The sequence below is a fragment of the Girardinichthys multiradiatus genome, chromosome 13 (assembly GCF_021462225.1).
Source record: "Girardinichthys multiradiatus isolate DD_20200921_A chromosome 13, DD_fGirMul_XY1, whole genome shotgun sequence".
NCBI classification, from domain to species: domain Eukaryota; kingdom Metazoa; phylum Chordata; class Actinopteri; order Cyprinodontiformes; family Goodeidae; genus Girardinichthys; species Girardinichthys multiradiatus.
Window position 1 is genome coordinate 39,187,883 of NC_061806.1, and position 17,546 is coordinate 39,205,428.

The following is a 17,546-nucleotide window of genomic DNA, read 5'->3' on the forward strand; positions in this document are numbered from 1 at the left end:
CTTGGGTTTCAGGTGAAACCAGTTTGCCAGACCAGACAAGCTCAGAGACACCATGGTCATTAAACCCAGTATTGGTGCTTTTGGCAGTTTGGGCAGATGCCAAGTCCTACTGGAACATAAAATGAGCATTTCTATAAAACTCAGCCTCAATGAGGAAGTGTATGGTTCTTTAACATTTTGCTGTGAAAATTTGGACTTCAGTAGTTCAACACCAGCAGAAGACACATATTCCAAAATCACCATTGACTGTGGAAAACTTCACTCTGGACTTTAACAAACATAGATTTTGTGTTTGTTCATTCTGAAGGCTGAGGGTAACCTTTCTGCCTGTGGAACTGTTTTCTACTCAAAAGTTTTCCTTCCACAAAATTTTTCATTGACACGTTTGGATACAAAACTCTGAAAAAGGCCAGCTACATTAGCATTGTCCTGTTTTGGCTACCCTTTTAGCGTGTCAGTGGCTGTCTGTTGGACAGTTGTCATGTCAACAGTCTTCTAAATATTTGTCACTGTTTTAAAAATCCTTTTCAGTGCATATACTGTACTCAGAAAGACATGGACAAACTTTTCAGTTGGCCAAGTTCTCTGTGTTGGTTTTTACTATTAAAACATAAGACCTATAAAAACTATCATCAAACATGAATAAACATTTTGGATGTGCACTGCTGAAAACAATAAAGGGAACACTTAAACAACACAATATAACTCCAAGTAAATCAAACTTCTGTGAAATCAAACTGTCCACTTAGGAAGCAACACTGATTGACAATCAATTTCACATCCTGTTGTTCAAATGGAAAAGACAACAGGAGGAAATCTTTGGTGATAATCAAGACACTCAATAAAGGAGTGGTTCTGCAGGTGGGGACCAGAGACCACTTCTCAGTACCTATGCTTTCTGGCTGATGTTTTGGTCACTTTTGAATGTTGGTGGTGCTTTCACACTCGTGGTAGCATGAGACGGACTCTACAAGCCACACAAGTGGCTCAGGTAGTGCAGCTCATCCAGGATGGCACATCAATGCGAGCTGTGGCAAGAAGGTTTGCTGTGTCTGTCAGCGTAGTGTCCAGAACCTGGAGGCGCTACCAGGAGACAGGCCAGTACACCAGGAGACGTGGAGGAGGCCGTAGGAGGACAACAACCCAGCAGCAGGACCGCTACCTCCACCTTTGTGCAAGGAGGAACAGGAGGAGCACTGCCAGAGCCCTGCAAAATGACCTCCAGCAGGCCACAAATGTGCATGTGTCTGCACAAACGGTTAGAAACCGACTCCATGAGGATGGTATGAGGGCCTGACGTCCACAAATGGGGGTTGTGCTCACAGCCCAACACCGTGCAGGACGCTTGGCATTTCTCAGAGAACACCAGGATTGGTAAATTCGCCACTGGCTCCCTGTGGTCTTCACAGATGAAAGCAGGTTCACACTGAACACATGTGACAGACCTGACAGAGTCTGGAGACACCATGGAGAGCGATCTGCTGCCTGCAACATCCTTCAGCATGACCGGTTTGGCAGTGGGTCAGTAATGGTGTGGGGTGGCATTTCTTTGATAGCCTGACTGCCATTAGGTACCGAGATGAGATCCTCAGACCCCTTGTGAGACCATATGCTGGTGTGGTTGGTCCTGGGTTCCTCCTAATGCAGGACAATGCTAGACCTCATGTGGCTGGAGTGTGTCAGCAGCTCCTGCAAGATGAAGACATTGAAGCTATGGACTGGCCCGCCCGTTCCCCAGACCTGAATCTGATTGAGCACATCTGGGACATCATGTCTCGCTCCATCCACCAACGTCCAGTTGCACCACAGACTGTCCAGGAGTTGGCGGATGCTTTAGTCCAGGTCTGGGAGGAGATCCCTCAGGAGACCATCCACCGTCTCATCAGGAGCATGCTCAGGTGTTGTAGGGAGGTCATACAGACACATGGAGGTCACACACAATACTGAGCCTCATTTTGACTTGTTTTAAGGACATTACATCAAAGTTGGATCAGCCTGTAGTGTGTTTTTCCACTTTAATTTTGTGTGTGACTATAAATCCAGTCCTCCATTGGTTAATAAATTTGATTTCTGTTGATGAATTTTGTGTGATTTTGTTGTCAGCACATTCAACTTTGTACAGAACAAAGAATTCAATGAGAATATTTCATTCATTCAGATCTAGGATGTGTTATTTGAGTGTTCCCTTTATTTTTTGAGCAGTGTATATACACACTCTGTGTTTAATAGATCTATATCAAACATAAAGGTTTTGCTTGTCAAGTTGAAATAAAGTTTTTCATCTGTATTCTAATTTATTGAGATGCACCTGTATGACTGACTATTAAAACTACTACTGAACTGCTGCTACGAGTTAACAGCTGAATGTCCCTTTATTTTTCTGGCCCTGCTTCACCAGGATCTTTACAGTTTGAATTTATTTACACATTTGTCTACTTCCCTCTTCACGCCCCAACTGTTTGAGTAAACTGTGATTCAGCAGTGACTCAGCTGTAACAGTTTGATGTTGCTGCCATCCTCTTAGCTGTCTCACTTCGTTGAATTTAGAGGCACTTTCTTGAATCATTGCAAAACGGTGAGAAAAATTAAGTCATGAAAATGTCCTCCACACCCTGTGACCCCAGCAGCACGTTCCTCGAGGTGTTTGTTTTAAGGCTCATGAAAATAGAGGTTGCAACATCTGGAGTTGCATAATGCATCTGCAGGTATTGATTTAGGAGCATTAAATGCATTGAATGAAATGGGACATAATTTTATCTAAGTATACTGACAGCCTTATTGAGGCAGATCATAAGTGCTTTACTTTCATGAGCAAATCAATCAGTATCATCAAGCTGCTGTCGTCCTGCAGAGAGCTTGTTTGTCGACGCATTCTGTGCTCTGAAGTAGTCCTGTTTGCATTTGGTTAGTTAGGCTCTTAATTAAGTTTTATTTATTCGGGTGGTTTAATCAAGGTAATGAGTCTGTTCCACAAGAGCAACCTGTGAAGAAAATACAAGCTCCTCTCATCACTTTAGAAAGCTAGCGACAGCAAACATTTATCTCACACAGCAGCTCAAAATGTCATTACAAATGCCAGTAGAGTAAACTCTGCCATAATTCAGATTCTGTTCATTCCAATTCAGTTGATCTCCACGAACATTACTAAACAGACCTTACAGTTTTAATATAAATATGGTTAACCCGGTTTGGTTCAAATTGAATTAAAATCAATCCATTTCATTCCATTATGACCTGTTCTTATTATTGGATTCAGATTTGATTACATAAAGTAAATTAAATAAAGAACCTGTAAAAAAATATGTAAAGATTCAATGAAAATTACAATGCAGTCAAATTTAATTACTTATATAATGCCAGTAATTAACGTAAGGAAACCTAGTCTGTGCTTGTGGCGAATGTGGAAAGGAACCTCCTCCTTTTAACAAGAAGAAACTTCCTGCTCTACAAGGTTCAGAATGAGTGGCCACCTACCATGACCAGCTGGGAGTTGAGAGGACAGGAAGGAGACACAGAAAAGGAAACACATTAGGATGAGGCCAGAAACACTCTGTGGAAGAAAGAAAACAAATCAGTTGCAATAATAACTCTACCAATGACTCCAGGAGATGCAGCGACGCACAGAACCGGTGAGTCAGGAGGGATTTCAGTAGGAAAGATAAGGAAACAGGATTTACAAAGGTGACACAGAAAAACTTAGATGCACTTAGGAGTCATTTCTTTGAGAGAGAAAAACAAAGTATTATTGGCTACAGTTAAGGCAGTGTAGCTTTCTATCACAGACGTAGCTAAACACAGAAGCACTACTGAGTATGAAGTCCTTCCCAGGAGAACGAAAGGCAGAGTACACACATTCAATGGCAGTTATAGTGAATTCATCCAGCAGAACGTAGAAGCACTGGGACAGGATTACCTTCTATGGGAAAGAAAAGATGGTGGACAAATGTAGACAAGGGATAAATTACAAAGGAACTGGATGACCTCTCTAATTTGAAGACATCTCACTTCGGATCCAAACGGTTTCTTCAGTTCTAAACATTTGTTTCTGAGTATCAGACTTATAACTTGTCAACTTATCATAACTGCACAGTCGGTTTGAGAAAGATGAAACCTAAAGCCACATCCTCTTTTTACTGTTGGCTTTTCATGCTTCCTCTTGTGCTTTGAAAGTATCGAAGCACAAAACGCTAGATTTGAGAAGCCAAACAGCAGCTACGGAAAAGGATGGCCAGACGCTGAAGATCCAGCTCATAGGGTCAAGACTCAGCAGTTCAAGGACAGTAACACTCTTTTGAAGATGGCAACATGTACATTTTTCACAGGGACGATGGATGGCTCTACAGAGCTGGAAATGAAGCCTTCCAAATTCAAAAGAAACTAAATGGAGGATGTGGCCTCGGGTTTCATCTTTCTAACACCTGCACTTCAGCCTTGACTCGTCTCCACTGGCAGTTTTAAAGCCATTCACACCTTGAGACATGTGGCCAAAGCAGCTCTCATGCTATCATGTTTGGGATGAGTGACAACAACCCGAACTGAACTCAGGATAGGGCCAGTGTCTCATGTGACCTTGAAGACCCTATTATTGTCCTTAGAGCATGATTATGACTACAGGTTATAAGCCTGATGCACCTAACCTATGTTCAGAACTGAAACCTTTCGGATACGTGGTGAATCATCTTTAAGAAACAAGGAAAATCTACACCTACATACTTGATGGCAGCATAAACTCCCCCCAGGAGAGAGAGAGACTTGGTTAAAACAAAGAAACACAAAGTCAACAGTACTTTTTATGAAAAATAAAATATACCAAGTTAATGGCAGCATTAGCTGTGTCATTAGTTCTGTGCATGAAGAGATGCAGCTGAACATAAAATCAGAGCCGGGGTACCATCCATGGGGAGGGATACAATGGTTGATTATGGTAATAGTTTAAGATCTCTGTCCAAGAAAGCGACATAACCACACATAGAAGCACTGAGATTGGAGTATTCTCTGTAGGAACAAAAAGGAGGGCATGTGTATCAGTAGCCAGCAAAAGCTCCATGATAACTCCTTCCACAAAAGAGACACACAAGCACTGAGCCACGAGTCTTTTCTTTGGTAAATAAAAAGGCCAAACCCATAGCTAATGGCAGCAACTGATAATATTGCATTGTTGGAGAAGAGCAAAAGAAACGTGTTTAAGTCCTCCAGCTCTCGAAGCTTAAAGCAGCCTATCTATTTAGATTGTAGAGAATCTTAGTTTTAAGTGTATTCTCCCTCATAAAACCTGAGCTGGTTCCACAAAAACTGTATTTTCTCTTTGCTTTATGTTTTATGCTTGTAGGAATATAGCAATACCAGTACACGTGTTAGTTTCAGCTTAACATTTCATCACCTGGAAAATCGGATGTTGTGTCATCATGAACATTTTTCTTTCCCGATTTAATCTCAGCATTTTGATCTCTGAGGAAGGAGCTGCACACATTAATATTTTGCAGTCTTCCTCTGCAGCAGAGCAGTGATTTTCAGCTGCTGTAAAATAATATTAACTCATCACTGAGTTCATGCAGCAGTTCCGACGTGTCTTCACACAGCACAAACAACTCGTGGACACTCCAAAAGACTTTGCTCATTTAGATGGATTCATAATGCATTTCATTAAATAATTGATATATCTGATAGCGTTTAGATTTTTCTGTCTGTAATAAGAGTGCATGTCTCCCCCTGCAGGCGGGCAAGGTGCGCAAGCATGTGTCTGAGCAGGAGAAGGCAGAGGAGGGTTTGGGTCCGAACATCAAGTCCATCGTCACCATGCTGATGCTGATGCTGCTCATGATGTTTGCCGTCCACTGCACCTGGGTGACCAGCAACGCCTACTCCAGCCCCAGCGTGGTGCTGGCGTCATACAACCATGACGGGTGAGAGCCGTGCCGATGCTGCTTCACTGTGTTGGTGGATATTTAATAACTGCTAGCAGCTGAGTCCCTTGTGATTGTTCGTAATGCAGGAAGACTGATTCCAACACTTTACTTGCAAATTAGCCCATATGCAGGACTGCTCATTGCTGCGGGTTCATATGGGTACATATAGATTTTATGCAGGGATGAAAACATTGATGTAAGATCTGATTGTTTAACATGGTTTCTCTAGGTTATAGCAAACATCGGTGGACCTTCTCTGAATCTATAAAAATCTAATATATTTTTCTATCTGCGATGATTCACAGGCCTAATTATCCTTGTAAAGCCCCTAGGAAGAAATATTGAAGGCTAAATGGTAGACCCACAAGTTCTCATGCATAAATTGATGACGTTACAGTAGGTGCACAGACAATAGTTTAATCATGCTATTCTGAGCTACGTGGCTGTCAAATTTGCTTCTTCCTTTTGGATGTATGCACACCCACACCCATAAATACACAACCCCAGATTGAATGGATTCAATAAACCATGTGGTTAATTAACTTATCTTCTTATTAAGGCAAAATTAATAACCAGCAGCTTCTCAGTTTATCATGAACAGATTATTCTTATCAGTTGTTGCTATTCTGCTTCAAACCCATAAATAAATAGATAATTTATTTATCCAGATAAGTCTTATGAGATTGAAAGCTCTTATTGAAGAAGCACCTGCTCATAAAACATTAATATGTTCTGCAGGGATATATGGCCATGTCAAATTATTTGTGCTGCTTCAACTTTTTCATATTGTTTTTGTAATAAGTACAAACTTTAATGTATGAATTCGGTTTTTATGTGACCAGCATAAAGTGTACAGCATAACTGTGAAGTGGAAGAAAAAGGATACAGGGCTTTTAACATATTTTATAGATGCAAATCTAAAAAGTGTGGCTTGCACATTTCTCCGACCTAAATCAAATCCAGTTTAAGCAATTTGCTATTTTTTAGAAGCTGATAATGGAGCTGAGGTTTCCCTTTCAGCAGCACATCGGCCCCTTAACACACAGCCAGAGCTACAATTAAATGGTTTAGATAAAGGTACAGTTGTGTGTTAAAGTGGCCTAGTCAAAGTCTACACCTAGATCGACATAGAAAACATCTGTCAACATCATTTTTTCAGTCTTGCCCAAGGTTTTTATCTGTTCTGTCTATACCTGATCTACTTTACAAAAAATGGGCAGAAGAATTAAGTCTTCAGATGTGCAAAAGTGGCAGAGAAACACCCCTAAAGACCTGCAGCTGTCATTTCTGTGGAATGTTTTCTACAATACATGTACATGTCAAAGTTTTTAGATCATTAAAAAAAGAAACTAAGGGCCACTTCATTTATGTCCTCAGTTTATCACATGCAATTAGTTTGTAACATGACAAAAATGTAAAAACCCCAGTAGACCCTTTTACCGACCACTCTGCAGTACGCCTTTCAGTGTGATTATTTTCCCGTTAGGACTCGTAACATCCTCGACGACTTCCGGGAGGCTTATTACTGGCTGAGACAGAACACAGACGAGCACGCGCGTGTGATGTCGTGGTGGGACTACGGCTACCAGATAGCCGGCATGGCCAACAGGACCACACTGGTAGACAACAACACGTGGAACAACAGTCATATAGCTCTGGTAAGACCTCTTCTGTCGTCTTTTTTTGCCTAAATATACCCGGAGAAACAAGTGGCGTCCTCTTGTAGCAACTGAATCGTTTGCAGCTCTTTAGTGAGTTTTTATCTAATTGCCACATTATGCATCATCACAACTTTAAACTTGTTCTGCTGCATTTTCACTGTGGGGAAAATAAGTCAATTATTATCAGATTTTCTGGGTTTGATTTATTTTTCATTCTGTAAACTACAGAATGCAGACAAATGTTTTTATCTTGTAGTTAAATCCTAAAGCCTTCCAGCTCTGCTTCATCTTGTTTTCTACCTGCTGCCTCTTGTCTCTGCAGTGTTTTATCCACAGGAAATATAATTACAGAGAATACGTGATTGTATTTCTGTTCAATAATTCTCCTTTCTGCCCATGAAGTATTGAAGTGTTGCGTCTTTCTTTCAAAACAGGAGGCGCCAATTAAAGTCTAACTTCAGTTGTTGATGTTTTCAGGTGGGGAAGGCCATGTCGTCCAACGAGAGCGCGGCCTATGAGATTATGAGGTCTCTGGATGTGGATTACGTGCTGATAATCTTCGGTGGAGTAATCGGCTACTCTGGCGACGATATAAACAAGTTTCTGTGGATGGTGAGGATCGCTGAAGGGGAACACCCCAAAGACATCAGGGTGAGTGATGGAGAGCAGCACCTATCTGGGAACAGAGACGCAACAGAAGAAGTCTCAGATGATGGAGATGAAAGATGTTGGATCTAATGTGTGTTATTAGATTTGAAATGAAGGAAGCTTTATTCATCTTGTTTTTTTGACTCATTTGATCCAAACAGAAAAGCAAATATCTTCATCGGTGATCCGGCACACATCTAACTAAAGGAGTTTAATGGTTCTGCAGTAAATTCGGCTTCATGAACATTTTAGCAGTTTGGTTTGAAGCTCCCTACCTCAGTTGTGATTGTTGTTGGCAAATGAGCTGTTACTAATACATTAATAATCAGGTGGTCTATGTAATCCCATTAGTTTAGCCTGTTGACAAATGAAATAGTTTTCTGACCTTTCAAACTGATGCTGTTGTTTTATAACTCTTTCATATATTCTTTGTTTCTGTTCATGAAATATAAAAAAATTAAACTTACTACTATATGTGACCATGAAGAAAGGGACATTAAAATGTCTTCTGGTGTGTTTTCTTCATGTTTATCTTTTGTAAACTGTACATAGTGAACAATTACACTAAATGTTTTACCTGGATATTAACAAAAATATATTTTTTATGACATCTTTATAAGTACAGCTAAATTCATTTCTGGCTTTAAAGTGCCTTTCTTGTAGTTGCAACCAAACAGACATGTAAATCCTGCGGTCAGTTACAAGTCTTATTTTTTATTGGTGTTATTGATAATTTCCTTTTGTTTTCCAGGAGAGTGACTACTTCACTCCTCAGGGAGAGTTCAGAGTGGACAAGGCCGGTTCACCGACTCTGCTCAACTGCCTCATGTACAAGATGTCGTATTATCGATTTGGTGAGATGCAGGTGAGGGACCAACGTCGACAAAAAGTCATTTCTGCAGATCATTTCTTCACCTGCTGGGGGAGGTGTTAAGTCTCAGGAACAATTCCCCTCCTGGGAGATTTCTTTTTATTGGTGTTATGATCCACTTCACTGTTACAAATAATGAGCTCCAGCTCTGTGGTGCAATCAAAAACTAACAAGCAGCTGCCATCACCAATCAAAGGGAAAGGCACCACTCTATTTTTGAGTGCACAGTTTCAGCAGGAAATAGCAGGCATCTTCCAGCACTAAAGGTGAAGGATTCTTGCCGCTGAAGTTTCAAAGCAGAGCGGGCTGACAGAAAGGGATTTTAAAGGAATTGCTTCAGGGGGCATGCAGCTTTGGAGGCTGTCAGAGGAAATATGAGGGATTGGTGGAAGCTTTTTGAAAATCTGTCACAGCTTCTCGTGTCAGATTTCAGGTGGAGAGATGGGATATCCGCCCTGCCAGGTGCTTACATCCCTGCTGTAGATGCAACTCGGCCAACACGTTTGGCTGAATCGATGCAGCTGCAGCCACAAAGAGATAGAGAGACAGCTGAAGCTCAGAGCAGCTCAGAATGTTGTCCAAAGAGGCAAACTCCGAGGTCAGGATGGAGGGAGAGAGTCTGGGGAGTAGATTAGGTTTACAGAAATGAGATCCAGGGAAACTGAGACCTGTGAGCTTCACGAGGAAGAAACGAGAGAAACATGGTCCTTATATTCTAAACAAATCTTTACAAATACACAATTTGGAATATACACTCACTGGCCACTTTATTAGGTCCAACTGCTCATTAATGCAAATTTCTAATCAGTCAATCACATGGCAGCAACTCAATACATTTAGGCATGAAGACATGGTCAAGACGATCTGCTGCAGTTCAAACCAAGCATCAGAATGGGGAAGAAAGGTGATTTAAGTGACTTTGAACGTGGCATGGTTGTTGGTGCCAGACGGGCTGGTCTGAGTATTTCAGAAACTGCTGATCTACTGGGATTTTCACGCACTACCATCTCTAGGGTTTACAGAGAATGGTCTGAAAAAGAGAAAATATCCAGTGAGCACCAGTTCTGTTGATCCCTTGTTGATGTCAAAGGTCAGAGGAGAATGGCCAGACTGGTTCCAGCTGATAGAAAGGTAACAGTAACTCAAATAACCACTTGTTACAACCAAGGCATGCAGAAGAGCATCTGCATGCGCAACACATCAAACCTTGAGGCGGATGGGCTACAGCAGCAGAAGACCACACCTGGTGCCACTCCTGTCAGCTAAGAACAGGAAACTGAAGCTACAATTCACACAGGCTCACTAAAATTGGACAACAGAAGATTGGAAAAACGTTGCCTGGTCTGATGAGTTTCGATTTCTACTGCAACATTCAAATGTTAGCGTCAGAATTTGGTGTCAACAACATGAAAGCATAGATCCATCCTGCCTTGTATCAACGGTTCAGGCTGGTGGTGGTGGTGTAATGGTGTGGGGGATATTTTCTTGGCACAGAGCATCATGTCAACACCACAGTCTACCTGAGTATTGTTGCTGACCATCTCCATCCCTTTATGACCACAGTGGACCCATCTTCTGATGATTACTTCCAGCAGGATAACGCGTCATGTCATAAAGCACAAATCATCTCAGACTGGTTTCTTGAACATGACAATGACTTCACTGGACTCCAATGACCTCCACAGTCACCAGATCTCAATCCAATAGAGCACCTTTAGGATGTGGTGGAACAGGAGATTCTCATCATGGATGCAGCCGACAAATCTGCAGCATCTGTGTGATGCTATCATGTCAATATGGACCAAACTCTCTGAGGAATGTTTCCAGTACCTTGTTGAATCTATGCCACCAAGGATTAAGGAAGTTCTGAAGGCAACAGGGGGTCCAACCCGGTACTAGCAAGGTGTACCTAATAAAGTGGCCGGTAAGTGTACAGTGTCAGCCACATTCATTGGCACCAATAAGATGTGTGAAAAGCCTAAAATTAGATTGCTCTCTTATAGCAGCAGCATAATCTCACACTGAGCAATTTATTCAGTGGAAAAATAACATTTAATGTTAAATTATAAAATTTTTACAAAATGGATCTAAATAAATGTAATCCCTTTAAAAAAAAAAAAGAAAATACTGAACCATTTATTTAATCTACACTAGGTGTGAGAAATATGGAATTAAATTGTTGTGATATTTGGTGGCATTTATAATGATGATAATAAAATGGATGAAGTATTTAAATACAGCCTAACAAAAACCAATAAATATCCCCGCCATCCAATAGGCTACCACCTTTCTGCAACTCACTCAGCATGGCCCCTTAACTACATCGTAATTGCATTCAATCATAGTTTAAAAAGGAAACGCAGGATTTATTAATGCTTGCTTGGAAACAACAAGAAATTGCTGAAACAATAAGAGGAACAATCCCCACGATGCAAACAGTTTATGGGGTTTGCAAGCATTTTTTTGTCTCATTTTGCAGTTTGAAACATGCTGATTGACAGCGAGATTTCCAATAAATGTGGCTGGCGCTGTGCACGTATGACAACACTAACAGAACAGAAAGAAGATGCTGTAAATGTGGCACAGAGAGAAAGAGTTGTGTCTAAAGATCAGAACATATGAGGAAAAATACAACGTTGAATGTAACTGTAGCTCAGAAAATAGAGGTGGGAAGGACACAGTAACAGTAGCAGCGTCTGAAGGGCGAAGCTGTCGAGCTTTTAGAGCAGAGTGACAGACACAAGAGGCTGTTTCGAGTGGCTCAAACACAAAAATATAATGGATTTGTTTCTCACGGGAAACTCCACAGCATTATTGAAGGGCTCTCAAACGTTGTGTTTATCTTTTTATAATTAAGTTTCTGCTATTTTATTATGTTTCATCTGTTGTTGCTTTAAATTTGGCTGAGCAGCTTTGGCATTTAACTTAATTCTTTGGATACAACTAACTGCCTTTATGCCAAAAATAGAGTTCATACATTAATCTGAGTGTTGGTGTTTGGTAGCTTTTTGTTGAAGTTGAAAAGTAGAAATAACAAATTGTGACTTTTTCTTTTCACTGTTAAAAGTTACATGAATGACTGAAGGTGAGAAATGTATGAAGTTCTTAAGATATAATGTTTAACATGTTTCTAGTCGAGCTGAAGGAGTTTTTGAGAGGTGTGAATCAGTTGCGGTTTGTTTCCCTTTTTAATCCACACTGAATTAAAGGCCTTCAGTTTTCCATCTAAACATCTCTTGATCAAAAGCTGAAATGATCAGAATGTGAGCTCGATTATTCTGTTCTGAACAAAGGTTGCTTGAAACACAGACGGAGGTTTTACTGCTAGTTTTTGCATGAAGACCACTTAAATGAAGTCCTGCTTGAACATTGCTGTACTTTCAAAAGTCAAACGAATCAAAATGTTTCGACACTGGTTACAGACTGTGATTTGTGAAACCTTTAAGGGCTAGCAGCGTATTTATTGGCCTTTATTTGCGAAGAACAAAAAAGAAATTTCTTGTTGGACTCTTCTCTTGTTCTTGTGAGCCTAAATGTTTTTGTGACCAAAATGTGTGTTTATACATCCCTACTTTATGCTGCAGCTTGATGAAACCATCGTTAAAGAAATATGCTTCTTTTTAAGGTTTTTAAATCCTCTTTTAAATGTCTAGAACAGAAGTAGCACCAATAAATCATTTATCTGTGTTAATCAGATTCTTGTCTGCTTTCATCTGAAAATATATTTTCATACATTTTTCAATTTAATCAACTGATGTATCAAGGTAACTGCTACATACAGGGGTTAAGAAACAGAACTATTTTCTTAAATCTCAGGGAGAAAAAAAACAAAAAAACACCCGTTTCTCTTCCAGCTGGATTTCAGAACGCCACCCGGCTTCGACCGAACTCGCAACGCTGAGATTGGCAACAAGGACATTAAGTTCAAACACCTGGAGGAGGCGTTTACTTCGGAGCACTGGCTCGTCAGGATCTACAAGGTGAAGGAGCTGGACAACAGAGAGACACTGGACCACAAGCTCCGCAGCGTGGTGACCAAGCAGAAGTACACCTCTAAAAAGGTAACGCTTTTAAAAGAGCATTTTGCTTTTAGGAGTTTTCTGATGAGCTTAGAGGATCTGTGTTTACCCACTCAAATGATCCACACAGTGAAGCTCCTGCTTTTATAAAGAGACATCATCTGTGATTGCCTGTGCAGAACCAAATGTCGATCTGCCCTTAGGCAAGGCACATAATCCCATGCTAACCCATATCTGCCGTTTTATAAAAGGTTGTTTGTAAGTGCTGTATTTATGCATCCATTGGTCCCTCCATACTCTCATCCTTTCATCTATCCATTCAGTGATCTATCCATCTGTCATCTAACCGTCCATCTGTTCATAGGTCTATCGATCCATCCGTCTTTCTCTTCATCACTGTTCATCTACCCATCATCCATCAATTTATCTATCTATTTATCTATCTATCTATCCATTTGCTCAGTCACCTGTCTGTTCATCTATTGATTCATTTGTCTGTTTGTCAATCCATCCAGCGATCTGTATATCAACTTATCCAACCGTGATCAGACTCACCTGTCTGTCGGTACATCCGTCCATCTGTTAGTCCATCCATCAGTCCGTTTGTCCATTCATCTCCGCAGTCTGCTATCCATCCAGCTTACTGTCCACCCTACTATAAATTGAAACAGGTTATGTTATGTATTTTATGGAGAGTTTTCAGCTCACATTTCTCCAAACCATCAAGTGACTTTAATTTAAGTTAAATAGTTTTTTCTATGATCTCTCAAAATAATTAGATTTGTTCATTATAGATCTGTTGCATTTTATCCGCTGATGTCACTGAGTTTGGGTTTTTCTCTGGCCCTGAGCAGACTGCCAAGAGGAAGCGAGGACACATCAAGAACAAGCTGGTCCTGAAGAAGGGCAAAAAACTCCCCAAGAAATAAAGATGGCTCTGAACTCACACGAACGCAAAGAAACCTCCAACGAACAATGAAGAAGAACACAAGGGCGGCCGGGTGAATGGCACTTGGTCTGAAGCGCTTCTTGTTAGAGCGCCCTCATTTATCGAGGAAGCGTCATATCTGGCCTGACCAGAACCGTTGTCTGTTTTGATCCTGAGGACGTCTGTCTTGCTTTTTGTTTTTTGTTTGTTTTCTACTTTTTACTTGAATGTGGCGAGGCATAGGGCTGCTCTAATTGATTAAATGTTGATTAAATTTTTTTTGTGCGTGTGTGTTGGGGGGGGGGGGAGGGGGGGGTGTTGTTAATGACCTGATTATCAGTCAGGAGATCGGGTGATCCGCGGGATGATGAGGAACGTTTGCACCAAAGACCCATCGACCTCGCTCCGTGGCACATGTGAACTCATTGCTGGGATCGAGGAGACGCCGGAGTGAAAGCTGAGGACTTTGTTCCTGACGCGTGTACAGAGGACAGTATGCGGTATGGAGGAACGCCACCGTCTACGCACAGCACATCTGTAATATTAACCTTTCTACCATCCTCATCTCCTTAACGTCTGCCTGGCTCTCTGACCTTTCGTTTCCAACAGATTCTATAACCAATTGGCCTAATATGTAAATATGTTCTGTAAAGACAAAAAAAAAAAGGCTCTAAAATGATAATATATTGGATCATCGTGAGTTTTTAAATGCGCAGTTCCTGGTTTTTCTCTTTCGTTTTTTTATATGACAGCAAAGAGAACAGTGAATGCAATAAATCTACACAGAGGGGCTTCAGATTTTGTTCCAAGAATGAATGTGAAGCTTTTTACATCTTCCCCCGTTTTTTCCTCATTATATTGCATTGATTGTACATTTCTGCTGCTCGTGCTTTTAAAAATAGAAGCAAGCAAACTGTTAAAAAAAAAAGAAAAAAAAAAGTAGTGATTATAAATTAGGCCTACAGGGGGAGCTCTTGATTGAGCAAAGCCTAGTTTATCGCCAGATTTTTCCTTGTTGCAGTTTACGTTTTTGGCTTTTTTCTCTTTTTTATTATTTTGGTTCGACATGCATCTGCTGCTGACCATACATGGTGATTACGTTCTGTTTTGTTTTTAAAATCAGTAAATAAACAGAAATGTGAAGGAGGTTTCTGGTGTAGACTCGGTGAAGGAGTAACATTTGATGTACCAGGAAGGATAAAAGATTAACAGATGTCAGGAGCTGTGTCCTTACACTATACTGCATATCAAAATTCTTCAACAAGATGGAAAAAGGAATTTAAACTCCTTTCTATCAGGAAAAAAAGTGCTAACTTACAACAAAAATTTCGTTTTTGTGCTTGTAAACAGAAATTTGAGGCCAATCCTGGAAAGTGCAACAGTCGCCGAACATTTGCTCTTTAACTGTACTAAGGACGGAAACTCATTATAGTTGGGATAAAGCCAGAATTATTCATACCCCTGGTGGATTTAAATTGTGAAATTATTCTTGTTCTGTCAGGCATCTCTCAAAAGATAATAAAATAAACTAATTGGAGAATCAATTTTGAAGAGTTTAACTCTGGCTGGACCACTCAGAATTTCAATATTACTTCCAAGCAGAGAAAATGTGGTAAAGTGAAGATTTGGGTTGGCTCCAGTTATGATCAAGATCATTACTTTACAATGTCGGTCAGAACTGAAGCACACAGAATTTTTGTATTTCAAATGCAGAGAAACACTGCCATATGTATCATTCCACCCAACACCAGAATGCCCTACTTTATATTAGTGAGCCATGACGTGATTATGCAAGTCTCACTTTTCTCCACATAAATATTCCACGTTTTACTCCTGAGTTTCACTGCCATTAATGTTGCAGTCAAAACGTTATTCTGAGGACCCCCATCGGTCGTGACACTCGAAGTCTGTCTGCGGTTACTTAACCCCACATCAACATGTCTGTCTCAACCTAATGCTACTAATTTGGGGGATGGAAGTTAAAATACTGATACACAATTAGACTGCAACTGCTGTCAAACCTATCCTTCATTTGCCTAGTACAAATGACTTAACATGCAAATGGAGAGATCTGTCGACATTAGCGGACTTTGGTACTGACACTGAACACTTAAAGTCAAAAAGGCTATAAAAGAAATCACCTGAAACTTTATGCTCACAAACTACTGTTGTGGTTAACTGAGTGGTTTGTGCTCGACTCCCTACTTTAGCCATCAGATGTGGCATTCGCATGAACTGTTTTCCTCTTCCTCAGCTACACTGTTTCAGCTTCCCAAAAAATGTAGATTTCATTTTATCTAGAGGTGTTGGTGTGAAGGTGGGGAAATGGAAAGGCACACCACACCTTTCACATTTTTTTTTTTTAAAAGGAGTATCTAATATTTCTTCTACGTTACGTACTGCTTTGTGTCGGTCGATCATAAAATCCCATTAAAGTACATTAGTGCATGTTTAGCAATGTAGGCAACGAATACTTGATTACAAAATGTTTCCATTGCCCAGTTTGAAAAGGCTTCAGTCGGAGTGTCTGTATGAATGTGGGACACAGCCCTGCATCTTTTATTGAAAGGACACTGTACTGTTTTCTCATGTTCACATAAACTGGAAGGAGTTTCTTTTATGCACGCCTTGGGGACTTTTTCTGTCTTCTTTCAAACCAGAGACGCTTTCATCACAACATACAGCTGTATTTGTTTGGAGACATCACACAGAAGGTGACATCTTACTATCAGTTTGTTTCCTTTGAAATGCATCTAAAACGCTTTGTTGTTCTTGATTTTTTTATTTTTGTCACCGTCGGAGGCTTCAGGCTGCTGGAACACATGTGGTTGCGCTCTGCCAAAAACTGCATTGTCTTTTGGATTCTCATTAGCAAGGAGGGGATGGAGGTTAGATGAAGCCTTAATGTGATGTACTTTTACTTTTCTTCATTATGTGATAATCCTTTTCCTTAAATCTGATGAAAAAGTTGCTTTTTTGGCTCTGTGCAGTTTTTCCTGAACATTTTTCTTTGGATGCAGTCTTCAACCTGTCCCTGCTCACCTTCAGAGTTTACATTTTTACATTTTGTTCTGTTGTGCCACCTCTAAATATACTCCTAAACAAAAACAGCTGTGTTTGTCTGGTGTTTTTATGAACTCCTGTGATCGTGTTAATAAAAGTGTTTTCCTCTGGAGCTTTTATTTTGAAGCCACTTGATGGCAGCATTCACCTTTGACTGCATGCGGATCTGCATGAACAATGACGTCATGCTCAGCTGGAGTCTTTGGAAGGCATGCTGAGAGGCTGTCCAGGGAAATCATTGCTCCTGGCTACATTCCTGTTGTAAACTAAGGCCAACATCTGAGATGTAATGGAGGAGACGGCGATGCCCAGACTTCCTTCACCTCCAGCTCCTGTGGGCAGAGCCCAACGCATTCCCAGGCCCCAGCCTCCTCCGGCTGTGGCGTCCAGGAGGCATCCAAAACAGATGCCCGAGCCACCTCAACTTGCTCCTCTCGATGTGAAGGAGCA

At 40.8% G+C, this 17,546-nt stretch overlaps 1 protein-coding gene across 3 annotated transcripts in view; it reads left to right on the top strand.

The window, feature by feature from the left end:
* Window positions 1-17,141, top strand: part of LOC124879941 (dolichyl-diphosphooligosaccharide--protein glycosyltransferase subunit STT3B) — a 195,358-nt gene extending 178,217 nt beyond the window's left edge. For all 3 annotated transcript variants that reach the window (XM_047384802.1, XM_047384803.1, XM_047384801.1), the window contains 6 exons: window positions 5,716-5,903; window positions 7,393-7,564; window positions 8,045-8,218; window positions 8,967-9,080; window positions 12,941-13,147; window positions 13,960-17,141. In XM_047384802.1, coding sequence (XP_047240758.1) covers window positions 5,716-5,903; window positions 7,393-7,564; window positions 8,045-8,218; window positions 8,967-9,080; window positions 12,941-13,147; window positions 13,960-14,034 — 930 coding nt within the window. In that variant the 3' untranslated portion in view covers window positions 14,035-17,141. The remainder of the gene's footprint in view (window positions 1-5,715; window positions 5,904-7,392; window positions 7,565-8,044; window positions 8,219-8,966; window positions 9,081-12,940; window positions 13,148-13,959) is intronic.
* The last annotated feature ends 405 nt before the right edge of the window (window positions 17,142-17,546 follow it).